Consider the following 27059-nt stretch of genomic DNA (forward strand, 5'->3'; position numbering starts at 1 on the left):
GCTGCATAAACCCTTTGAGTAGAAACCCGTACCCAGGTGTATTGTCTAGTTAAGGGATGCTTTTCACGCCACACATCTACAAGATTATAAGTAGATAAAAGAGTAGATAAAACAGTCACAGAGTGGGGATGAGGCTCTTCTCCATTCCTATCCTTAGTAAAATCCATAGTACAATTCCAATCCCCACCTAAAACAGTAATATCCCCAGAGGGTAAAGACTGCAGAACAGTATTTATTTTATTAAAAAACTCAACTCTGTCAGGTCCTTTATTAGGGGCATAAATGTTAATGAAAACAAAAACATGATCATAAATTCTAGCTCTGATCATTTGTGCACAACCTGCTTCTAGCTCTTTCTGAGACAAAACTGTGACTTTAAAGGATTGTGAAAAAACTATCGCTATTCCACAACTAACATTAGAAAGATGACTTTGATAATAGTCTCCTCTAAACCACAATCCCCAATCATCTGCTTTATCATAATTATGGGTCTCAAAACATTATGGGTAAAAAACAAACATCCACCTGCTTCAAACTAAACAGCTCTCTTAGCCCATTTACGTTTAGAGAGCCCACCCTCAAAATACCCATGAATACAAGAGAAGCAAAGAGACAGTATAAAAGAGAACGGGAAAAGCCGACAGAAAAAGCCCTCTTCCCACATGCTCTGTGCTCATACATTTATATGGCCATTTTGCTTCACGACCGAAAATGCCTTGAAATCGTCCTTGTTCTGCAGAAGTGAGCGCTTATACAAAGAAAGAGCTCTGGCTACAGGCTATGTTTGACATGCAGTATGAGCTCCTATATCGCAGCGTGTCAGTTGGATTGTACAGTGTGAGCGCATGAATCACAGGTGTTGTTCGTACTTGACAAACGATTCAAACATGCAGTGTGAGCTCCCCACAACACACCCGATTTAAAAAAATCACAGTGTCCGCCTGGCTTAAGGGTGTGTGTAGCAGTGTGAGTGTTTGTGGGAGAGTGTGTGCGTGTGCATAACATTCTGTGTGTTAGTTGTTTGTGTGCCAAATCCTAATACAGAATTAGTGTGTGTGTGGATCCTGTTGTAGATGAGAGAAGGATCTATCAGTGAAACCCTGAAGAGTGAGATGCTGCAGCAGGAATGGAGCTGCTGTACGAGCTCTGTTAACCTGGTGAGAAGATTCTACCTGAGCTGGATAACAGAACTGTAGAGACTGTGAGAAGCTGCTTTAGCTTCAAGACCCACAACCCCAGCATTATGTCCTGCCTGTGACGTGTCGGGTTTAGGGTGAGCCAGTTCTGACTTATATTTCCACAGGTTTATCCCGCAACCAGGTGAAACGTCTCCGTGCAGTGCACATAGCAAGTCCACAAATAGCACTTGTGAAAGTCTGGGAACGTCTTCACGAGTATTACGCAGCCCCGGAGGTGATAGAAAAGGCCCTCTTTACCCGACTGGATGCATTTCCTAGAGTCTCAGCCAAGGAAAACCTGAAGCTACGAGAGCTGGCTGACCTGCTTATGGAAGTGCAGTGTGCTAAGGAAGATGGCTACTTGCCAGGCCTGTCCTACCTGGACACGACGCGCGGAATTGAACCTATAGTGACCAAGCTGCCTTATGGACTCCAGGAAAAATGGATCTCGGCCGGTTCCAAGTATAAAGAAGCAAATAGAGGACGGTTCCCTCCATTTGAATACTTCACAAAATTCATATGTTATGAGGCCAAGAAAAGAAATGATCCCAGCTTTGCTTTTTTAAATACCACAACAACATCATCTGTCAGAGCTGAAGGCTCCTTTCTTAAAACCATCAAGAAGCCCATTGCAGTTCACAAGATCAATGTCACTCCCGCAGAGCCAAATGTCTCCAGTGATCCGAGTAAGATCTGTCCAATACATGCCAAACCCCACCCACTGAAGAAGTGCAAAGCCTTCAGAGCTGAAACTCTTGACGACAGAAAGGTATTTCTGAAAGAAAACGGAATCTGCTTTAAGTGTTGTAGTTCAACCAACCATATGGCAAAGGACTGCACAACAATTGTGAAGTGTTTCGAGTGTGACAGCACCCAACATGTCTCAGCTATGCACCCGGGACCAGCACCGCAACCCATAACTTCTCGGACCTCGCCACAGCATGGCGGGGAGGGTGAGGAGGTAAACGACACCAGTGAGATTAGCTCAAGCTGCACAGCAGTATGCGGTGCAAGACAAGTTGGACGGTCATGCTCCAAGATATGCCTGGCAAAAGTGTACCTGAAAGACTATCCAGGGGAAGCCATCAAGGCCTACATCGTGTTAGATGACCAAAGCAACCGATCGTTGGCCAAGTCCAGTTTCTTTGACAAGTTTGACATTCACACTAAGCCATATCCTTACCAACTAAAAACATGTTCTGGTATAGTGGAAACTTTCGGCAGAAGGGCATCCGATTTTATCGTGGAGTCCCTTAATGGGAAAGTCACGATTCCCTTACCGCCACTCACTGAGTGTAATGACTTACCTGATAATCGGTCCGAAATTCCCACACCAAATGCCGCCCTTCATCAGCCTCACCTGTCAAAAGTAGCAGAACACATCCCAGAGCTGGACCCCACAGTCGAAATCCTCCTGCTGCTAGGGAGAGATGCGATCAGAGCACACAAGGTACGGGAACAAATAAATGGCCCCGCCAATGCACCCTTCGCGCAACGCCTTGACTTAGGCTGGGTGCTGGTCGGAGAAGTTTGTCTAGGAAACACACACAAGCCGAACGTCAGTTCCTTCCGGACGACCATGGTCGACTGTCATCGGCCCTCACTCTTCCAGCCATGCACAAGCCTTTTGCGCATTAAAGAGGAACCGAACAACAGACTTCCTAGAAACATTGCCTTACCACCTAGAACTAAGGAGGACAGTCTGGGTCAAAATGTGTTTGACTGCACCGAACAGGACAATAAGCTAGCACCTTCAATCGAAGATGAAATTTTCCTAAAAATGATGGACAAAGAAGTCTACAGGAATGATTCACACAGTTGGGTTGCTCCATTGCCGTTTAGACAACCTAGGCGACAGCTTCCCAACAACCGCGAGCAAGCACTCAAGCGGTTTGAATCACTCCAGCGCCAATTCAGAAGGAAGCCAGAAATGCAACAACAATACGTGGAATTCATGGGCAAACTGCTGAAAAACAACCATGCTGAGGTGGCACCAGAGCTAAGAGAAGAAGAGTGCTGGTATTTACCAAGCTTTGCCGTGTATCACCCACAGAAACCCGATCAAATCAGGGTAGTGTTTGATTCAAGTGCCCAACAGTCTCCTTGAATAATGTGCTCTTGAAAGGACCAGATCTGAACAACACCCTTTTAGGAGTGCTCATGCGGTTCCGGAAAGACAAGGTCGCGGTGATGGCGGACATTCAACAAATGTTCTATTGCTTCCTTGTGGCCGAAAAGCACAGAAACTACCTGCGATTCTTATGGTTCAAGAACAACAACGTAGACAACGAGGTCATTGACTACAGGATGAAAGTTCATGTTTTTGGAAACAGCCCATCTCCTGCTGTGGCAATCTATGGGCTCAGAAGGGCCATTAGAGATGGTGCAGAGAGATATGGAAAAGACACAGTCAACTTCGTCGAACGTCACTTTTATGTTGACGACGGCCTCTGTTCTGTCCCAAATGATGCAGAGGCTATTGGGCTGCTCCATAGGACTCAAGCCTCTCTTGCAGAGTCTAACTTGAGGCTCCACAAATTTGCCTCAAACAGTCAGGCTGTTACGGAAGCCTTCCCAAGTGTGGACTGTGTACAAGGCAAACAGGACGTAGACCTCAGCGGAGATGAGTCACCCACCCAACGCAGCTTGGGCCTCCTGTGGGAAACAGCAAGCGACACGTTCAATTTCTCTGTGTCAACCGACACCAAACCATTCACCCGTCGAGGGGTTCTTTCAACGGTGAATAGTGTCTTTGATCCTTTAGGGTTTCTGGCTCCAGTTACTATCCAAGGCAGGGACCTTCTCAGAGAGTTGAATTCTGAGACATCGGAGTGGGACACCCCATTGCCGGAAAATAAGATTGGAGAAACTCGCTTCAAGACTTGAAGCACTTTCATATACCTAGGATGTACACAGACATCTGCCCAACCAAGGCTAAGCGACTAGAACTCCACGTCTTCAGTGATGCATCTGTAAAGGCCATTGGTGCCGTAGCCTACCTAAAGGCCATCCAAGAAGACAAAGTGGATGTTGGATTTGTCATGGCAAAGGCCAAACTTGCCCCTCAATCAGACCCGACCATTCCCAGACTTGAACTGTGTGCAGCAGTCTTAGCAGTGGAAATAGCTGAGCTGATTCAGGATGAACTGGATCTAAAGCTGGATGCCACCAAATTCTACACAGATAGTAAAGTTGTCCTTGGTTACATTTACAACCAATCCAGACGGTTCTATGTGTACGTCCATAATCGGGTCCAGCGTATACGCCAGTCTACCATCCCTGAACAATGGCACTACGTGAACAGCGAAGATAATCCGGCTGACCTGGCATCACGGTCGGTTCCAGCAGCACGCCTCACACAGACAATGTGGTTCAAAGGACCAACCTTCCTGTGCAAACCCTCGAATCAGCCAGATCCTGCCCAGTCATTCAGCTTAGTCTCACCAGAGTCAGATGCAGAGGTCCGTCCAGTTGTGAAGAGCTACATCACCGATCTACGAGGGAAGGTTCTCAACACAGAACGTTTTGAAAGGTTCTCCACATTCGAAAGTCTTCGACGAGCCATCGCACTCCTGGTTCATATAGCAAAATCTTTTAAGACTCCGACAGGCAAGTGTAGGGGATGGCATCACTGTGACTTACCTCGCTCAGTGAATGAGCTTTCCCAAGCAAGAGAAGTCATCGTCAAAGCTGTTCAGAGGAATACATTCGCGAAGGAAATTGAAGCTCTGGAGAAAGGAAAGCAAGTTCCGTTAAACAGCTGCCTACGCTCTCTCAACCCAGTCTTACAGGATGGCCTCCTCTGCCTTGGAGGCAGACTGAAGAATGCGGATGTGGCCATTGAACACAAGAACCCTGTCATTCTCCCAAAAGAACACCACGTGTCCTTGCTTCTCACCAGATACCACCACGCCCAAGTAAAGCATCAAGGCCGTCACTTAACAGAAGGTGCTGTACGAGCTGCTGGGCTCTGGATCCTGGGAGGCAAGCGGCTTGTAAACTTAATTATTCACAAGTGCATCATCTGTCGCAGGCTTAGAGGACGAATGCAGGAACAACAAATGGCAGATTTGCCTGCAGAGTGCCTTTCAACCTGCCCTCCCTTCACATATGTGGGCCTGTATGTCTTCGGACCCTGGCACATCTCCACCAGACGCACCAGAGGAATGCAACCTGACAGCAAGTGCTGGGCCATACTATTCTGTTGCATGAGCTCCAGGGCAGTTCACATCGAGGTCATTACCTCAATGGACACCTCAAGCTGCATAAACGCACTGAGGCGTTTCTTTGCCATAAGAGGACCAGCCCAACAACTGAGGTCCGACTGCGGCACAAATTTCATTGGGGCATGCAAAAAACTTGGCTTGAGGGCAGATCAACCAGACAGCACAGTACAGCGGTATCTACAACAACAAGGATGCTCCTGGGTGTTTAACCCTCCTCATGCCTCACACATGGGGGGTTCATGGGAGCGCCTCATTGGGTTGGCCCGAAGAATCCTTGATTCGATGCTCCGTGAACACAGCACTCGCCTAACTCATGACGTTTTGTGCACATTAATGGCAGAAGTGACCGCAATTCTGAATGCAAGACCACTAGTTCCAGTATCGAATGATCCAGAGAATCCATTCAACCTCACGCCATCGATGCTGTTAACGCAGAAAGTCGGAGTCCCACCACCTCCAGGTGACTTCACAGACAGAGACCTCCTCACTAAGCAGTGGAGACAAGTACAAGCATTATCCAACTTGTTCTGGAACCGTTGGAGACAAGTGTACCTGTCGACCTTACAAAGCCGCAAGAAATGGACAAGGTCCCATCAGAACTTGCAAGACGGTGACATCGTCCTCCTCAAAGACAACCAAGCTGCCCGCAACAACTGGCCTTTGGCAGTGGTCACAAAGGCTATTCCAGGAACAGACGGAAGAGTCCGGAAGGTGGAATTAAAGACAACAAACCAAGGACAATCAAAGACTTACCTTAGACCAGTGACCGAAACTGTTTTGCTTCTTCGCAAGAACTGAAGTTCCAGTTGTAGTTCTTAGTTGAGTTTAATGTTCATGCTAGTGTAGTGACCTCACAGTGGTCAGGCGGGGAGTGTGTCACCATTAGGGTGATATATATATATATATATATATATATATATATATAGAGACTTTTATAATGACACAGAAAGAATAGGACCTTTTATTTTGATACCATTTCCTGTAACTTGCTTACCACTTCCTGCCTTGTCAGCAGTTACTTCCCACTCAGTTATATCTGTTGAACAATAGTTTCTACTTCAGAATTCCTGACTGTGATTGATGCTAGAAGCAAAGTCGTAAGTAAAATCCATTGTTGAGTTAAATAATTGATAGAATAAGTTAAGTTTAAAGTTGAAAGAGAAGGTAATAAATAGCTTTAAATATAGTTTTTATTTACATGTATTTACAAGGATATTTCATGAGACTTCATGTGAAGCTGAACTTTATGTTAAAAACAGTCAAACTTTGTTTTGTTGCAGTTTTCACTCTGCCATGTAATACTGGATTCTTAAGTAAACAACAGTGAAATGTTAACTACAGCACAGACTCCTGGTTATTGCATCAGAGTTTAACTTGTTGGATAGCTTCAGTCACTACACTGCAGTGAGGACAACATATTCAGAGTTAAACAGACAAGAGTTGATTTTCTTTTTGAAAGTGTAATTTTAACAAATTGGTATTTAAATGCTGCTTAGTGTTGGAGTTATTTGACAGAGTTGTTTAAGTGTTAACCCAATTAATTTAACTGCACACTGAGAATAAATTAAAATCCCTGCTCACTCATTTTACTTCTTTAGATGAAGACAAGACCTCTGTGCTATTGTCCACTTCTACGGAATAATTTACCCAATTTTAGACTGTAAATAATAACCTCTAATCAATAAACCTAAAGCAACAATTTGCAATTATTTTGTTTTGGGTAGAGTTTACCCCATATTTTAAGTCAATTTGATCTAAATTGAACATCTTTATTAGGAAACAAAAACACAAGCTAACCTTCCCTGAATAAGCAATGGTTAGTTACAGAGTGGAAGTGAAGAATGCCTGCGAGCAATCATGTTACTCCCTTTTTTTCAAGTTTTAATATCCATGTGAAGATCGCTCTGGTGGGTAAGACTACACACTACACTGTAAAAAGTGAAGCATGGAGCTGTTCATTCAAGCTAATAAATATGATTGAACACATAGTACAATTATTGACTTTATTGTGAAACTCAACCTTTTTGAATTTTGATGTGTCAATTTTGATTCAGACTAAATTAATTACAATTCTGAAGGAAATAAACCAAATGTTTTGGTTCCACTGAAATCATACTCGAAGAAAAGAGATAAGGATGTAATATTTTTAATTTGAATCAAACATGAATTGCGCATGCGCACTGTGGAGCACGGGAGAAGTTGTAGAGAAGTGCTTCAGAGCACTGAGGGAGAGAGGGAGAAAGTGCCTGAACGCGCTCGCGAGAGAGAGAATGAGAGAGGGAGAAAGTGCCTGAACGCGCTCGCGAGAGAGAGAATGAGAGAGGGAGAAAGTGCCTGAACGCGCTCGCGAGATAGCAACGCATGCTTATGGTATTGTGGCGTCGGGACTGGAGGGGGGGCGCAAGGAATTATGGGAGCTCACCCTGTTGGGGGAAGTGGGTGTTTTTCTGCGTGTTTATGTTACTGTTTATCCCAGAGTTTCATGTCATGTTTTATTATCACTGTTCTAGTATTATTCATGTAGTTATCAGTTATGTGGTTGTTTTGTGCCTCACCCTTTGTGTGTTTTCTGTGTGTGGGAGTGGGGTTAGCTGCGTTGGAGCTGTAGTTAGTTTTACTTTCAAAAGTGGAATCCCATGTAAATCCAGCTCTTAGTGTCCTTCTCAGAGCAAAATAAAAAGAGCAAGAGAGCACTGAAACGAATCTCGCTGGTAATCCGTCCTCTTCCACGCCACAGTAACTTCTGGAACTTCTGAATATGCTGCCATGTTTTTTTTTTTTTAAGTTCGGTTCAATTTAAATGTATTAGTTTGGTTCCGAAACTGAAATGTAAAGAATTTAACTTGGATCAAGGTGAATAATTAATATTGGGTCGAGTGAAGTAATATGGTTTATGTCAAAATAAAATAATAAGGTTGTAACAATTGACTTTATTTAGATTGAGTGAAGTCAAATAGTTTAGATGCAACAAATGGACATCAATTTTTTTAATTTGAGCAGGGCTACACTTTTTACAGTGTAATGGCGAGTCAGTGGACACACCCTTATTGCAAATAAATTATTCCAGGAGTCAATAACTATTTTGAAAATGATTATTTAACTCTGATTGGAGCTATATAAACAAAGATAACTCTGTGAGAGTTGACTCAACACTGAACTGATTGGTATGTAGACTTTAGAAAGAATTCCTCTGGTAAGCTGGATAAAAACACAGCTGGATCTGGAGCTGGTCTGATTGACCGGATCTGAATGAGTCAGTGCCAGTGAGTGTGAACACACAGAATGTAATTCCCATTACAAACGTACCAAACTGCATTCTGACTGACTTCATTTACATTACATTATATTACATTACATTTGGCAGACGCTTTTGGCCGGGAGGCCAGTTAGCAGGGCATTGCAGTAGTCGAGGCGTGAGATGACGACCGCTTGTAGCAGGAGTTGGGTGGCCTGTTGCGTCAGAAACGGACGAATTTTTCTGATGTTATAGAGCGCAAAGCGGCAGGACCGAGCAACTGAGGCCACATGGTGCGTGAAGGAGAGCTGGTCATCAACCAGAACACCCAGGTTCCTAGCAACCTTTGTCGGTGAGAGAGAGAGAGAGTCGATACTTATAGAGAGGTTGTGTTGAAAAGATGGTTTTGCTGGTATGACCAGAAGTTCAGTCTTTGAGAGATTTAATTGAAGGTGATGCTCCTTCATCCATGAGGATATGTCAGAGAGACACTGCGATATCCGTGCAGAGATTGAGTTATCTTCAGGTGAGAATGACAGGTATAGCTGGGTGTCATCAGCAAAGCAATGGTAGGAAAAGCCATGTGAGCGGACAACCTGACCAAGAGAGGTGGTGTATATTGAGAAGAGAAGGGGACTCAGTACCGAACCCTGGGGAACCCCAGTGGATAGGGAGTGGGCTGAGGACAGCTGTCCTTGCCACGACACCTTGAACGAGCGCCCAGTGAGGTATGATCTGAACCATGACAGCACATTGTCTGAGATCCCCATGTTTGAAAGTATAGTTAGGAGGAAGTCGTGGTTGACCGTGTCAAATGGGGCCGAGAGGTCCAGCAGAATGAGCACTGAGGACTGTCCTGCAGCTCTGGACGTTTTCAACGTTTCAATCACAGACAACAGCGCCGTCTCGGTAGAGTGTCCTTTTTTTGAAACGAGATTGGTTCTGGTCCAGGAAGTCATTCTGGGGAAACACTGGACTGGACTGAGGCTGCTGGGGGTGCTAGCACATCTCCCCTCAACTGGTCACTCTATCACACTGTGTATCAAAATGTTTTTGGATGAGGAAATTTTAACGTTTATAATTAAAGTCTGACTTCGGATTTAACCAATTAACCTCTCCATGTGATATCCCACAATGCATTCTGCTTACATGACACTCTGACCCAGGTAATTGAGAGTATATCCTGTATACTGAATGCCTGTCATTTATATAAGGACACGTACATCTCCAGACAAGTCTGTGGAAACAATCTGTAAATAAATGTGGTCTTGTGAATGTGTAGTGATTATGTAGTAGTGTGTGTATTGTTTGTGTAGTAGTATGTGTAGTGTATGTAGAAAAGTGTAGAGATTATATAGTAATGTGTGTTGTGTTTGTGTAGTAGTGTGCGCGGAGTTTATCTAGTAGTGTGTGCGGTGTTTATGTAGTGTGTGTGCGGTGTTTATGTAGTGTGTGTGGTGTTTGAGTAGTAGTGTGCGCAGAGCTTATGTAGTAGCATGTGTATTGTATGTAGTAACATGTAGTGATTATCTAGTGATTATGTAGTATTGTGTGTGTGGATTGTATGTAGTAGTGTGTGTAGTGTATGTAGTTACGTACAGTGATTATGTATGTTTGTGTAGTACTGTGTGTTAGTGCAGTAGTGTGTGTGGTGTTTGGAAAGTAGTGTGTGTAGTTTGTGTGTACTCTGTAACCTTTATGTAGTGTATATGTAGGGCGTGCAGTGTTTATTTAGTATGCATAAAAGGGGAATGTAATGTGTGTAGTGTATAAAGTGTGTGTGTGTGTGTGTAGTGCTTGAGTAGTAGTGTGTAGTAAACTTACATTTTTTAAAACCAGGTCTGATTCTGATCTTCCCCCGATGTTCCACTCTAAACACACACACACACAGATCAGCACACAGTGAGAGTTTTTTACAAACTAAAATCTGAAGTTTCTCAGTTTCTCTCTAATACTGTTTATTATAGTACTCTAAACTTAGCCCAAAAACCTCCACAACACCAAATTAATCACATTCTTTTCAGTAATTTCCTCAGCTTTTAAACCTTGGACTATGTTCACTGGGTGATCGTCGTTGTAACAATGTCCTGCAAGGTTTCTTTAACGTATCTGTCATCATTTTGTCCTTTTCCTTACTTCCACTCCTAGCTTACCGGCCAATTGCTGCAGCAAACAAAAGAGCACTTGGGTGGCTGCCAGCTGTGCCGTGGCCACGACCTATCCTGCTGTATTTCAGGCACATGATTGGTTCACCTCTCTAATCTCAAATACACATAAATTACAGGTCAAAAGTTTGGACACACCTTCTCATTCTCATCATTTTCTTTATTTTCACTATTTACATTGTAGATTCTCACTGAAGGCATCAAAACTATGAATGAACATGTAGAGTTATGTACTTAACAAAAAAAGGTGAAATACACAGTCAGGAGGTGTGTTTGGGGTCGTTGTCCTGTTGAAAATAAATGATCGTCCAACTAAACGCAAACCAAAGGGGATGGCATGTCGCTGCAGAATGCTGTGGTAGCCATGCTGGTTCAGTGGGCCTTTAACTTTAAATAAATCCCCAACAGTGTCCCCCAAAACACCCCCACACCATCACAGCTCCTCCTCCACCATGCTTCACCGTGGGAACCAGGTATGTGAAATCCAGCCGTTCACTTTTTCTGCGTCTCACAAAGACACATCGGTTCGAACCAAAGATTTCTTTAGTTAGCTGATTGGTTCTTGCCATAACATGAATTTTAACAGTTGTCCAACAGGGCTGTCGGCTGTGTAGTAACCTGACTTCTGCACAACACAACTAATAGTCCCAACCCCATTGATAAAGCAAGAATTTCCACTAATTAACTATGATAAGGCACACCTGTAAACCATTTCAGGTGGCCACCTCTTGAAGCTCACTGAGAGAATGCCAAGAGTGTGCAAAGCAGTAATCAGAGCAAAGGGTGGCTATTTTGAAGAAACTAGAATAAAAAAAAATGTTTTCATTTTTTTCACTTTTTTTTTGTTAAGTACATAATTCCACATGTTTATTCATGGTTTTGGTGCCTTCAGTGAAATTCTAAATTGTAAATAGTCATGAAAATAAAGAAAATGCCTTGAATGAGAAGGTGTGTCCAAACCTTTGGCCTGTACTGTACCTGAAAATACGTTCATACCTGAGAGTCTCCAGTTTACAGTGTGGATCCTTCAGTCTGGCTGAGAGCACATTTATTCCTGACTCTCCTGGGTAATTGTAGGTTAGATCCAGTGCTTTCATGTAGGTGGGGTTTGAACTCAGAGCTGAAGCCAGAGAATGACAACCTTTGTCTGTGATCATACATCCAGATAAACTACAGAGAGAGAAAGAGAGAGAGAGAGGGTGTATATAAAGAGTCTTTATAAACCTCAGCATTGTTTCTGAAATCGTTCTGTATGATGTTAAAGCATTTAGCCCTTTCTTCTCACAACAAAAAAAGTATTCTTTGGCACCAAATATAACAAGCAATGGAGATTTTTAGGTGTTGTTTTTTTCCTACAAACACATAAGCAAAATGTGCAACAGTACAGGGTTATTCACATATTTCTGATACATTTCAATTTGATCAATGAGGACATGCAGCTCCCTCACAGCTACTCAGGGACATAATATAAAGAGATAAAGGGACATTCTTATGTCTTTCAAAGCTATTTCAATGTTAAATGAAACATCTGTGACAAAGTTGGTCTAAATGCACAAAATGATGTCTAAGTAAGAATCACAAACATGTGCCCAGTAAAATCTTAATATAGGATCACCTAAAGATTCAGTTTCATCCTTGCCTGAATTAAGTTCTGCTGTAAAAAGGTAACATCAAGCAGTTATATCGTACACATTTATGCAACTGCCTAATTTTGTTTGAAGAATTATTGCACACTTTCTGTAAATCCTATTAACTTAATTTCACGTTTCAAATATTACTGTGTTTGTATGCTATACAATATTTTTAACTGAAACTATTGTAGCGAGCTCAGTGGTGTAATACCTGGTGCTAATTGAGATGTTAAAAGATTTTTAATTGGGCACCAGTTATTAAATTAATTTAGTTAGATCAATTAATAAATTAATCAATTAATTAATAATCAATTAATTAATAACACAAGACATCTCAGGGTGTGGCTTCTACAGGTGACAGGAATTCTCATAACCAAGTTATCCAGAAAACACACTGAAATTACAGGTTTAGTAATATAAAAAGTATTTTATTAAATCACACAGATATAAGAAAATAATTCATTAAAATGTCATAAATGTAGCCATTAGATATCAAATCATAGTGTATAATGATAAATGAGAAACAAACAGAACAAACATGTTATAATACTGGTATGAAAGGATTAAAGATTAATAGCACTATTAAGTGAGGATTTCTAACTAAGAGTCTAAATGAGACCACTAACATATGTAGATAATTAAGATATTTTAGGACCCACAAAGCTCATCCTTTTTTCTAAATAACTAAAAAGGAATCTATACTAAGAAAAGAGTTAAGGCAATATGTAGGTGCAGTTTCTCCAAAATTCAAATAATGACCAGTTCCTTGAGCTTAAGTAAATGACGCGAGACTTCTTTAAAAGTTTCAGCTGTTTACTGAACCAAAATATTCAGATTACAAAGAAAAATAAAAGTTCTTTCCATATTTTTTAGAAGGATGGCTTAGTTCCATGTAGTCACGGTCAAAGACTGTTGCGCTATGACCCTCTAGTGGCTGATGCAACTTCAAGCCTCAGCCGCATGATGTCACAAATAAATTAATATAATTAAGCAAAAACTTACCAATAAAACATTACTGAATATGCAACAGTCAGTCTTATCAAATATTCATTATATTTACATTAAATATTACACAATTTAAGTTACAATTTACTTATTTCCATAATGGCTCTAACATGCCCGGCCCCTAATTGTGTAGGCATACATAATTACTAAATCAAATATAGCCATATACTTTCTTAATCAAACAATAAACATACATTCAAACTTTCAAAGTTTACTGTAAAGTATCACTCTAACAGTCCTTTATGACTATTTACACTACTTCCTGCAATAAGCATAACTTGGTCACAGGCCTTTCCAGGACGCTGCTCTTTGTCTGCACTTGAACGCTCCGAATATTGCCTCTGTAATCCAGCATAGTTTTGATAATGCGGCCTATCATCCATGAATTTCGTGGATTGGAAGGATCCGCAATAATAATAATGTCAGTATTCTGTGGTCCATCTGCGCCAGAACAGATCAGACATACTGTATTTGTCTCCAACGTCTCCTCCCATACTTGTCACTCTTCTCAAAAAACCCTGGGGGTATCGCAGGCTTTGTTTTCATTAGTAGTAGATGATTTGGAGTGAGTGCCTCGGGATCTCTCGGATCTTCTGGCATACTTGTTATTGGTCTGCTGTTGCTGGACTCCAAGTACCTTCCTTACTGTCCTAATTTGGCATTCCCAGATACCTCCTTGATGGGAGGCGGCAGGAGGATTAAATTTCCACTCAATTCCCTTTTTCACGCAACTCCCTTTCAGCACCAATGAAATTAGTTCCATTGTCCGATCTGATAAAAGACACATGTCCTCTTCTACTGATGAAGCGGCATAGAGCGTTGATGCATGCATCAGTGTCCAGAGAGTGAGCAACCTCTATATGAACTGCTCTCATGGTCAAACAAGTAAATAATACTCCATATCTTTTGACCATTACTCGTCCTCTTTTAACTTAAAACGGCCCAAAGTAGTCAACACCAGTATAAGGGTGGGTTGTCTGGTGTCAGTCTGTCCACTGGCAAATCTGCATCTTTTGCTCACCAGACAGAATTCTTGCATACAATTTGCAACAAGTGTAACAATCAGATAGTATCTTTCTTATGGCGGAATTTGCTTGCGGGATCCAATATTTTTGCCTCAGCCGTGCCAGAACATAATTCCGTCCACAGTGTCCAACTTGATGGTGAGTGTGTTGAAGAATAAGACTGGAAATCTTGAGGTCTTTGTGCAGGATGACAGGATGCTTAGCCTCCTCTGGCATAGCTGCCCTGCACAACCTTCCTCCAACTCTCAACACTCCTTCATCAAGGTATGGATCCAGCTTGTATATATGGCTGCTATTTCTGACTTGTTTTTTTCCTTGTTGCAGAGTCTCGATCTCCTCTCCATATTTTAGCTGTTGCGAATCAAATCATGTTCAGCATTTATCAAATCTTCCATGTGTGACCAGCAGAACACTGCTTCATCCATGAGCGTTTGTTTTTAGCTGTCAGCTGTCAGTTAAGACGCCGTACTGTTTCCAGCCCCCCCTCCTTTTTTTTCCCGCAGAGCGCTAGGCGGCGTGAGCCCATTCAGCCACCGTAGTCGATCCGTTGTCTCCCCCCCCCTCCCTTCACAGAAACACCAGGTGTAAATCAGGTTAGCATTAGCCTCGGTGTGTTTATATATACGCACGGTAGCAGCGCAGGGACTGAGATTGCAAGTCTGTTGTTGGCTGTGGTGTGTGTTGGTGGTCGCGAGAAGGTAGGTTATTATATGTGGTGGTGCATATTAATAAGTTGTTGTCCCTGTGTAGGTGTGTTGGCGTGTGTTTTATACAAGCTTCCCCTCTCCCCCCTTGGCTCTTGGTGTATTAGCAACAAGCTTACAGTAATACAGTAGCCGTTGCCATGGCCTTACTGCGTTATCGTGACTGTATGCGGGTTGCTGGTGACAACGTTTACAAACAGGTATGCTTGCGGTATATTGTCTCTTCTATCGTGGCTACTGTTAGCATGTAATGGCTAATGTCTGTGTTTATGTAGGGAGGTACATAAATGTACAAAAACACTGCGACTTACGAGACAAAAAACACAAAAACGCTGTTTCCTCGGGAGAGAGAGTAGCCGCTGTGTGTGCACGCGCCTCCATCTTGGAGGAGAGTGAGGTAGGTATGTCAAATTCATACTCCCAAAATCCTCACAAAGTCGATCCAACCAGCTGTTGTCTGATATTGTTGTAAATGGCCTCGACCGTTCGTCGCCATAGACCATTGGATCGTCCGTGTTAACATCATGACCAGCATGGTCCGACATGCCGTTGTCCGTCATCTTGTCACACATCGACGTCTCTTCGTGGTTGTAGACCGCGATGCCACAGTCGGTTTTGGCAGTGTCTGCTGGAGAAAACTTCTAATACATTTCACCTTGAGTGTTAAGGGTTGTCTTGTCGTCAAATACCCGAAGTGTCAAATGATTTCCTTTTAAGAGGTTTTTTAGAAGAAGGCGGTTGTTCTGCATGCCCCTCCCCACAAACGTCATAGAATTGTAGAGGTTAATTTTAACGCTCTTATACTGTTTTTGAGAGTCGCTAGTAAATGCTTGGTTGTAGATTCTCTTTCTTGGTGCAAAAAACAAAAAGGTATCAGAGTTATGTTCTCTAAAAGCTGGAGGGAATAAATACTATATATACATATGTTACCACCCCAACACGAACCCTACACACTGTCACACCAACACGCTGTAACAAGCCAGGTGTTCTTAGGAGGGGTGGATGTGGAGGGGGATGTCTGGTGAGGGGGGTGCTGGGGGTAATAAAATATGTCTGCCTGTCAATCAGACATGTCCTGATCCTTGTCAATCAGCAAGCCATAAATCAAAAGGTCATAAACCAAGCCATCAATCAGGGGTCATAAATCTAATTTTGACAGGTAGTGTATGGTAAATACTACTGCCATTTTTCTGCTTTTGTGCTAGTGCACATTAACTATCACAGTTCACAGGAACTTCAACAGCTTCTCCTGTCTTCTAAATGTTTACAAATCCTCTTGTAAAAAAAGACATATGCAGAGTGCAGCAAGCATTCAAATAAAGCTTGTTTCTTACTCAAGCTAATTTCCGCTAGTTCTCCATAGCAGCAGGAATTAACATGTTCATCTTAGCATTCAGACATATTCAACGTTAATCCTTGTCTTAAACATCTCACTTCACTTCAATGAAGTTTAATTTACCTTCCTTTCAAGATGTTTCAGGATTGAAAGACTTAGTTTTTCCTCCAAAAGCAATGTGTGTTCCACCATGAGGCATCCGTGAGCACAGTCTTTGACTAATGTAGCTGCAGTTTCTCCAAAATTCAATTAATGACCAGTTCCTTGAGCTTAAGTCAATGACGCGAGACTTCTTTAAAAGTTTCAGATTACAAAGAAAAATAAAAGTTCTTTTCATATTTTTAGGAGAATGGCTTAGTTCCTGTAGTCACAGGCAAAGACTGTTGCGCTATGACCCTTTAGTGGCTGACGCAACTTCAAGCCTCAGCCGCATGATGTCACAAGTAAATTAATATAATTAAGTAAAAACTTACCAATAAAAACATTACTGAATAGGCAACAGTCAGTCTTATCAAATATTCCAACAAACAATAAATATTACAAAATTTAAGTTACAATTTACTTATTTCCATAATGGCTCTAACACAATAACCAAACTAACCTTGACCAACCAAAACACCAATTGATAAAAGGAATACCCAGATGCCTTACTCTGAGACGTCCACAAAGGGGCTCCCCATCGGTTCTGTCCGCTGTTCAAACCTCTTGATCGGCTTGCATCTTGCACCCCTAGTAAGTCCAATGTGAACCCATATAGATGGTGCTCTGTGAGCCAACGGCGCACCTGGTCGACACCCGCTTCAAGTCTCTGCACAGGAAGAGCCTCCCTGGAGCTGGATGGACTGGAGTACCCTTTGGTTGGTTGGTACTCTAGTTGGTTTACTAAATTAACTATCTTGGCGAGCAGAAGAACTCCGTAGATCAAAAAATAGCTTAGTTATTTTAATCTAGAATAACTTATACCAATATGCTTGAAGAAGGTTGAATGAGTTCTACTAACAATGCTAAACTAAGCTGACTAAACTACACTAGCCTAAAGAAGCTAGACTCCAAACTGCTCTCTGTCTGTCCTTCCTCCATCTCTGGGCTCCCTAAACTGAACTGTCTTACCCGAGCTCCTAACTGGACTCTCCTCCACCAAACTTCTAACTCAAAACTGAACTCACTCCTCTCTGGACTGTGAGTGTCTCTTTGGACCTGCTTTGGCTCTTGAGGCTCCCATTGGCTCCCATCATACCTGTCAAGTCTCCCGTTTTGGCCGGGAAACTACCGTATTTTACTCCTCTTTCCCGCCGTCCTCCTGTATTAGCATTTTCCCGTAAATTTCCCGTATTTTATTAAAATAATAAAATATATATTATTGAGGAGACAGGGCACTGACCACTCTGTGTCTCTTAACCAATCGTGGAGCCGGTTCAAGGAGAAAGTCCCGCCTTTCAGGAGAAACAGCCAATCAGCTTGCAAAGGAGGGTCAGTGTGGGGAAGCCCCCCGTCGCTGTGAGTTCAAGCAGCTAGTCGGAGCAGCTGATGTTAAAACATATCTGGATATTCAGCGATTTTTCTTAAAGAAAGGTAACGGTAGGCTAATCATGGAAACTGTGATGAGATTTTTCTGATAGCTGCTTAAAAATACTCGTCTCCGAAATAAAACACACAGATTAAACCTTAAAAAAAAAAAAAAAATACAGCTTGTGAGAGGACAGAAATTATCTGAACTGATCAGGGGTGGAGTGATCAAAAGAAAGAAGTATTAATTAAAAGTTATTAATTGTGTAGGCCCCTTAGGACTAATTTTTACTGATGGAATATATCTGGTCCATGTCCTTTTAGTAAAAGCTCATGATACTATTTTTAGGTCACCAACAGTCATTTTGCAGAATTTGCGCACCCTTTGTTCAATTTTAAATCCATTAAATAAATAAAAAATATATCATATAAAAGAGTGCATTTATGCCAAAAAAGACATGAAATCTTAACTTTTTTTTTAATATCTAGAAAAGGGTTTTTAATTTGGCTGTATTAAAAGAATGACATATGTAGGAATGTCCACAACATTTAAGATTCTGATAATCTAATTGAAGTGTGCAGGTGGTTTACATGTGTCTTAAAATGTAAGGGATACTGAACCTTCGTTGGGCTGGTGGGACGGCTTTAAGCGGACAGAGGAAAATATCCCTTATTTTTAAATCTAAAACTTGACAGGTATGGCTCCCATGTACGTGTCTATGCTTTCATTGGTTTTAGCAGCAATTTTAAACCTTGGTGGGACAAAAGGGTCTGTTCACAAAGAGCCATAAAACACCCCACATGTTCAACATGCTTTTGGCTAGTGAGAGATTTCTTATTTTACTAATAGACCAAAGCAAAAGAAAACTCAATTAAACAGTGGAATAAAATACAGTCTTCAGCATACCAGTTTGTGAGGATAAATTCAGGAAACAACAATCTTACAATTGAATCTCAATAAATGTAAATTATGTTTTGCCCACAAACAGTTTTGTAACATTCAAGACAGTGAGAAATTCTCTTCCCTCTGCAGTAATTGTTTAGATGGCCCGGAATTTACAATGGTGGAAGGGGGAGAGACTCTTCTTACACCACAGAATTTGAGCCTGCAATGTTGAAAATGGAATTCCAAGCCTAGAATATTTCTTTAAACTTCATGAATCTAATTTCTTAGTGCTTGCAGAAATAACTAAGCACAAACCCCTAAAGTCTGGAGTAATGTCAAAAGATTTAAAGTGTTTACTCTAAACTTGAATTCAGGGCCTTTAGCCAGGCTGGAGTGAAGAAATAGTCAGGACCTGTCAATTTGAAATTTAAAGTTTGAAAAAGATTACTCCAAGGCTTTTAGAGTGTTCTGGATGGGATTGAAGTTCCTCTTAGACCATAAAGTGGGGGGTCGTGTGTGTGCGTGTGTCCAAGTGGTGAAGAAACATCCAGTTAATCCACTACACTATACACTGCTATACACGCACCCAAGATGGCGACGCGTTAACACACAGCGGCCGCTCCGGGTCCGTTAAATGGTGCTTTTGTGTTACTATTTGTCGTTTTTTCTGTTTATTTCCTGCAAATATGTGTATCGGAACACCCGTGCACATGTTCTACCACCGCCTGACCCTGCTACAGTGGAGAAATCAGCCAGAAAACACGCTACCGGACGAGGTTCTGCAGACGCTACTTGAGCTTAGCCTGCTAAGAGACCCAGGCCGCCAGCCCGCGGTGTTTCCTGACGCCGGAACCCAGCGGAAGTGCCATTGCAAGCGGTGCGAGCGTAAGCGTGGAAAGAGAGCCGGGATCCGCGCGAGGCTAAAGGCTAGTCCTAGCCGGCCGGCTATACCATCGCTCTTTCTGGCAAACGTCTGTTCCCTTGACAATAAACTGGACTACATCCGACTCCAGCGAACTACCCAGCGTGAGTTCAGAGACTGCTGTGTTTTGGTTTTTGTGGAATCGTGGCTGAACGACAACATTCCGGACAGCGCCATTCAGCTAGCCGGGCTAACCGCGTTCAGAGCGGATAGGAGCGCGGCTCTATCCGGGAAGACCCGCGGTGCAGGCGTGTGTGTTTACATCAACACGGAATGGTGTAACAATGCTGTGACTGTCGCCAAACACTGCTCTCCGCTGGTGGAGTTCCTGATAGTCAAGTGCAGACCTTTTTATTTAGTACGGGAGTTCTCCGCCGTGCTAATAGCTGCTGTCTACATCCCACCCAGCGCTAGCATTGGTGCTAATGCTAAAGAGGCTCTGTGTGAACTCTATCGGACTATCAGCGATCTGCAGAACTAACACCCAGACGGACTGTTTATTATCGCCGGAGATTTTAACCACGCAAATCTCAAGTCAGTGCTCCCTAAATTCCATCAACATGTGGACTTTGCAACGAGAGGAGCGAGCGCGCTGGATCTTGTTTACACAAACATCCCCAGCGCATACCGGGCGGAGCCCCGCCCCCACCTCGCTTTCTCGGACCACATGTGTGTGTGGCTGACTCCAATATACACACCACTCATCAGACGCTCCAGACCAGTTCAGAAGCAGGTGAAAACCTGGCCGGCAGGCTCCATCTCTGCCCTTCAGGAATGTTTTGAGTGCACTGCATGGGACATGAGGCTGCTACTGAAGGCGATTCTGTTGATTTGGAGGAGTATGCAGCATCAGTCACTGGCTACATCAGCAAGTGTATTGATGATGTCACTGTCTCCAAGACCATCACCACACGCCCAAACCAGAAGCCTTGGATGACTGCTGAGGTACATGCGCTGCTGAGGACCCGCGACTCTGCCTTCAGAGTGGGTGACAAGGTGGCCCTGAGGAAAGCGAGAGCCGACCTGTCACGACCCATCAGAGAGGCAAAGCGCGCACACGCCCAGAGAATCCACAGCCACTTCAAGGACACGGGTGACGCGCGGCGCATGTGGCAGGGCATCCAGGCAATCACCAACTACAGGACAATGCCACCGTCCTGTGAACGTGATGCCTCCCTCCCTGATGCCCTGAACAACTTTTATGCACGGTTTGAGGCACAAAACAACACGATGGTGAGAAAGACCATGCCCAAGCCGGACGAGCAGGTGTTGTGCCTGACTGCAGTGGACGTGAGGAACACTCTGCGCAGAGTCAACCCACGGAAAGCTGCAGGACCAGACAACATCCCCGGCAGAGTGCTCAGGGAGTGCGCAGACCAGCTCACAGATGTTCTCATGGACATCTTCAACATCTCCCTGTGCAGCGCCACTGTCCCAACGTGCCTCAAGTCCACCACCATCGTCCCCGTGTCGAAGAAGTACACAGTGTCCTGCCTCAATGACTACCGTCCCGTTGCACTTACACCCATCATCATGAAGTGCTTCGAAAGGCTAGTCATGAGGAACATCAAGACACAACTGCCCTCTTCACTGGACCCCCTGCAGTTTGTGTATCGTCCCAATCGCTCCACGGACGATGCCATCACCACCACCCTTCATCTCTCCCTCACCCACCTGGAGAAGAAGGATACTTACGTCAGAATGCTGTTTATAGACTTCAGTTCAGCATTCAACACCATCATCCCACAGAACCTCATCAGGAAGCTAAGCTCGCTCGGCCTCAACATCCCCCTCTGCAACTGGATCCTGGACTTTCTGACGGGGAGACCCCAGTCAGTCCGGTTCGGGGGCAGCACCTCCAGCTCCATCACACTGAACACTGGGGCCCCCCAGGGCAGTGTCCTGAGTCCTCTGCTGTTCACCCTGCTGACTCATGACTGTGCTGCAAAACACAGTTCTAACAGCTTTATCGAGTTCGCCGATGATACAACCGTGCTGGGTCTCATCACCAAAGGCGACGAGTCAGCATACAGAGAGGAGGTGCAGCGGCTGACAGACTGGTGTACAGTCAACAACCTTCACCTGAATGTGGACAAGACAAAGGAAATGGTTGTTGACTTCAGGAGAGCACAACACACCCACTCTCCACTCAACATCGACGGGTCCTCTGTGGAGATTGTTAAGAGCACCAAGTTCCTTGGTGTCCACTTAGCAGATAACCTCACCTGGACCCTGAACACCAGCTCTACAGCCAAGAAAGCCCAGCAGCGCCTCTACTTCCTCCGGAAGCTGAGAAAGGCCCGTCTCCCTCCACCCATCCTCACACTCTTCTATAGAGGGACCATTGAGAGCATCCTGAGCAGCTGCATCACTGCCTGGTTTGGGACCTGCACCGTCTCTGACCGCAAGACCCTCCAGCATATTGTGAGGACAGCTGAGAGGATCATCGGCGTCTCTCTCCCCTCCATCACGGACATTTACACCATCCGCAGCATCCGCAAAGCAACCAGCATTGTGAATGACCCCACTCATCCCTCACACGAACTGTTCTCCCTCCTGCCTTCGGGAAGAAGGTACCGCAGCATCCGGTCCAGCACGACCAGATTCTGCAACAGCTTCTACCCCCAAGCCATCAGACTCCTCAACTGCAGAGACTGAACTGATGGTTTTTCTGTACATGCACACACACTCTTACCCCACTTACCCCAGAAAATGGAAAGCACTAAAAACCCTACTACCTCACTGGACTCTATTGCACACTGTGAAATAGAGGTAATTACTACCTCACTGGTCTTTTTTGCACACTGCATAATTTGCACACTGTCTTGTTATTTATTATTCTTTGTCTGTATTGTGTTGTATTGTCTGTCTGCACTTTTGTACTGTTGCACTTATTGTTCTGTCAACACTGTGTTTATGTGCACCATGGTCCCTGGAGGAACGTTGTTTCGTTTCACTGTGTACTCTGTATATAGCTGAAATGACAATAAAAACCACTTTGACTTTGACTTTGACTAAAGGGAACACCTACACAACACAATGTAACTCAAAGTCAACCACACTTCTATGAAATCAAACTGTCCAGTTAGGAAGCAACACTGATTGTGAATCAATTTCACCTGCTGTTGTGCAAATGGAACAGACAACAGGTAGAAATGAGAGGCAATGAGCAAGACAACCCCTATAAAGGAGTGGTTCTGAAGGTGGTGACCACAGACCTTTTCTCGGTTTTCATTCTTTCTGGCTGATGTTTTGGTCACTTTTGCATTTTTTCACTTTTTTTTTAACCATATAAGTAGCATGACGCTGTGTCTAAAACCCACAGAAGTTGCTCAGGTAATGCAGCTCATCCAGGATGGCACATCAAAGAGAGCTGTGGCAAGAAGGTTTGCAGTGCCTGTCAGCAGCACAGTGTCCAGAGCATGGAGCAGATACCACGAGACAGACCAGTACACCAGGAGACAAGGGGGGGGGGGGGGGGGGGGGCGTAGGAGGGCAACAACCCAGCAGCAGGGCTGCTACTTCCACCTTTGTGCAAAGAGGGACAGAACGAGCAGTGCCAGAGCTCTGCAGATGTCCTCTTGCTGGCCACTAATATCCATGTTTCTACTCAAACTGTCAGAAACAGACTTCTTGAGGGTAGTATTAGGGCCTGACGTCCACAAATAGGGCTTGTGTTTACAGCCCAACACCATACAGGGCGATTGGCATTCGGCAGAGATCAGGGGGGGTGTTGGAGCGGGGTGTGTGTGCTCTGACTGTGAGACTGCAATGTGAGTGAGTGTTGATGGGGGGTGGGAGGCAGCGAACATTTCCTCACTTTTTGAAAAAACAAGACGTGACAGGACGTGAAATACGGACATGTCCCGGGAAATACGGACGCTTGGTCACCCTAATCCAGGCATGTCAAACTCAGTTTGGCTCTGGGGCCGGATCCAGACTTTCTGTTCTCAGGTGGGCCGGATCAGTAAAAGAATGTCAACTCCAAATATTTAGCTTTGTTTTTCAGTACTATGCTTTATTATTCAGCCTACATTTTTAGCCTACCCTACATATTATAATCATGGATGAAAAGGGATCTTTTCTAAGCACAACACATTTATTCATAAAACAATGGACAAAAATGATTTTCATGTTTGGCGGTGAATGTGTTAACAACTGGTTTATTTTAACAGTTGAGTGAATGCAGTTTTACACCTGAACCAACTCACCACATCAACAAACTCAAGTGGGAGCTATGAAAAAAATATTTTCACCTTAATTGTCATACTGCTTTGAAATAAATAAAAAAAAGAAATACAAAATAAAAGTTATAGCAGTGCATGGGCAATAAGATTAGACTACATCAGATCAAACTACTAGGCTGGGCCTACTGAAGCTGAGAACATACTGCACAATATTAACTGTCTTTAATATGAAACCAGATGAATCTTATTTTTAATGATCTGTATTCATGAGTGCAAACAAATTTCGTGTCATCACACTTTTTCTCTCTCTCTCTCTCTCTCTCTCTCTCTCTCTCTCTCTCTCTCACTGCATTCCTGCAGTCTACTTGCTGCTGTGGTGAAGCAAGATTGCCGTGTCTGTGCTGCATGCGGGACATTTACTGCCCTCTAGCGACCGGAGAGAGCATTTAATTTGTATTCATTTAAAAAAAATCACAACTTTTGATAGAAATGAGCTAGAAACTCGCTTCTTTTTTTGACATACTCAGAAATTTATGCCGGGCCGGATTAAATCATCCAACGGGCCTGGTCCGGCCCGCGAGCCGTATGTTTGACATGCCTGCCCTAATCTATTCACAAATTATCACATTCTGACTTTGTGCACAGCTGTGGAGAAACTCGGACACTGACAGAGACTGGATTATATGAAAGAACCCATGTTTGTGACTGAAAACTGAAAAAAAAGCAGTCAATGAGTCACAGAAAGTTACTGTGAAAGAAACTTTAAAGAAGCGCTTATTATTATTTTTCACAAGTAATCACGGATCCTCACCGGAGAGTGAAAACACTGATGTTTTTAGAAAATAGGATTTCTTTCTAGCCAAATATTTGCTTCATGCTGATGTGTTGAGGCATTCTAGGGTTATTAAGCTGTTTTGCACATGCAACCTGGTTCTGAGTCCTCCTCCAGCTCCCGATTGATTCTTTGATGTGTGTTGTTATTCAGTTGTAGCAAAGTATTTTAGAAAAGTATTCTAATAAATCCATCGTGCTGCTTCCCTTAGAAGCAACCATTTAAACACATTTTACAGCAAGGACTTGTTTGTTCTGCATCAGTTGCCATAAAACCAAACTAATTCACACAAGCTCTTGCTTTTCCGCCATTCACTGTGATGTTGTTTGTGCATGTGTCGCCGTGAAAGGAGGGTTACTCTAAACTATGGAAGCCCAGATGGGAGCGTAGGTAGCAGACGTAAAACAAACTTGCATGCTCATCTAGACTGTATATGGCATTTAATGGTTGTGTTTACATTCATATATCGTTTGATATTACAGGTTAACCTGGACAGTTCAGTAAAGCCTGTAAGGAAAAATGTAGTTAGATGAACTACAGGGTATTTTTCTGCAGTCACTAAGTTAGTTAGTCACTAACTAGCTAGCAAGCTAGCTAACATGCAAATTTTCAATAAATCAAACAGAGGCAATTCCTTAGCTTCCTTCCAAGTTGTGCACAAAACCCTCAATCCATTTACTGTATTCTTTTAGTAAAACAGCCCAGAAATCTTGCACATTTTCTGCCCATTTTTCGACTGCTTTTGCCCATAATTCAGGGAGGTGTGCAAGGTTATTTGTCCAGACAAGTGCTGTCATTTAAACTAGTGGATATTCTGCCGGTGTTCTGTCAAGTTGTGCTATCTATCAAAATGTGTTTCTCAATACCAGTGCGCATGCACAGAACCACATTTTTTCTTTTTTCTTTTTTTTTTTAGGAACGGAGCCCCTTGCCATTATATATCTGAGTGTAACAAATGTGTAAATCACTGTTGATAATAAAACTAATAAGAAATTAGCAATGAAGAAACACTAGTTATAATCACCCTTATTAACTCTAAACTATCTCCTAATATATTAGGCTATATCAGGCTTTCCAAATATCCTACCGAAGGCATTCTTAAATTCACCGGCTGCCTTGGACTTTGGAGCATACCCCCCAGCCTCGTTTTGGTTTCATGGGCACGGAGTGAATAAGGTGCTTAGTCAACCAGCACACTTTGCATAAGGAGAGGCTATATGGAAGTGCAGAAGAAGGCTTTCTGCTCAATTTTTAAAGCACTGTTTACAAACTCATGCGTTTACATCACACTCTGACCTCGTGCACAGCTGCAGAGAAACTCAGACACTGACAGACACAGGATTATAAATCAGAACATGTGTTTGTGACTGAAAACTTAGAAATAAAGCAGTAGATGACTCACAGAAAGTTAATGTGAAAGAAAATTTAAAGAAGCACTTAATATTGTTTTTCCACAAACAATCACATCCTCACTTGAGAGCGAAAACCCTGCAGTTTTTAGAAAACTCTAGGATTTCTTTCTAGCCAATATTTGATTTATGATGATGTGTTGAGCCATTCTAGGGATTTTAAGCTGTGAAAACGACAATGTGCGATTTTAATTTTTAACGTGAAAACTGGTTCTGAGTCCTCCTTCAGCTCTCTATTGATTATTTTGTGTGTGTTGTTATACAATTGTAGCAAGGACTTTTTAGATAAGTATTCTAATAAATACATTTTGCTGCTTCCTTTAGAAGCAACCATACATTTTACAGCAAGGACTTGTTTGTTCTGCATCCGTCGCCATAAAACCATAAAAACTAATTCACACAAGCTCCTGCTTTTCCCCATTCACTGTGATGTTGTTTGTGTATGTGTGGCTGTGGAAGGAGGGTAACTCTAAACTATGGAAGCCCAGATGGGAGCATAGGTAGCAGATGTAAAACGAACAGATTTTTATTAAAACACTGTTCTTAACTGTAAAATCAAATTAATAAATTGATAAATCGATTTACTGCCAAGATCGAAGATTAATGGAACAGAGAATTCTAATCTGGCTGTTTAGACAATGTTGCAATGCCATCAATGTATCAGATTTCAATACTACATACTGAAATGGTTCAAATCAAAACTGAATTACCTGTTGTGTGAACGTAAAACTACTAAAGTGTCACCTGTAGTTTTGTTAAGATTAGATAGAGACACAGAAAAACGGACACAAGCAGAGCAAAAAGAAGACAGG

At 43.0% G+C, this 27059-nt stretch overlaps 1 protein-coding gene across 3 annotated transcripts in view; it reads right to left on the bottom strand.

Moving 5' to 3' along the window:
* LOC107197167 (NACHT, LRR and PYD domains-containing protein 4E-like) overlaps nt 1-27059 on the bottom strand; it is a 75472-nt gene that overhangs the window by 27910 nt on the left and 20503 nt on the right. For all 3 annotated transcript variants that reach the window (XM_049468764.1, XM_049468753.1, XM_049468742.1), the window contains 2 exons: nt 11801-11974; nt 10464-10510 (listed from right to left, as the gene is read on the bottom strand). In XM_049468764.1, the coding sequence (XP_049324721.1) occupies nt 10464-10510; nt 11801-11974 (221 nt within the window). The remainder of the gene's footprint in view (nt 1-10463; nt 10511-11800; nt 11975-27059) is intronic.

The sequence above is a fragment of the Astyanax mexicanus genome, chromosome 1 (assembly GCF_023375975.1).
Source record: "Astyanax mexicanus isolate ESR-SI-001 chromosome 1, AstMex3_surface, whole genome shotgun sequence".
Classification (NCBI taxonomy): Eukaryota; Metazoa; Chordata; class Actinopteri; order Characiformes; family Acestrorhamphidae; genus Astyanax; species Astyanax mexicanus.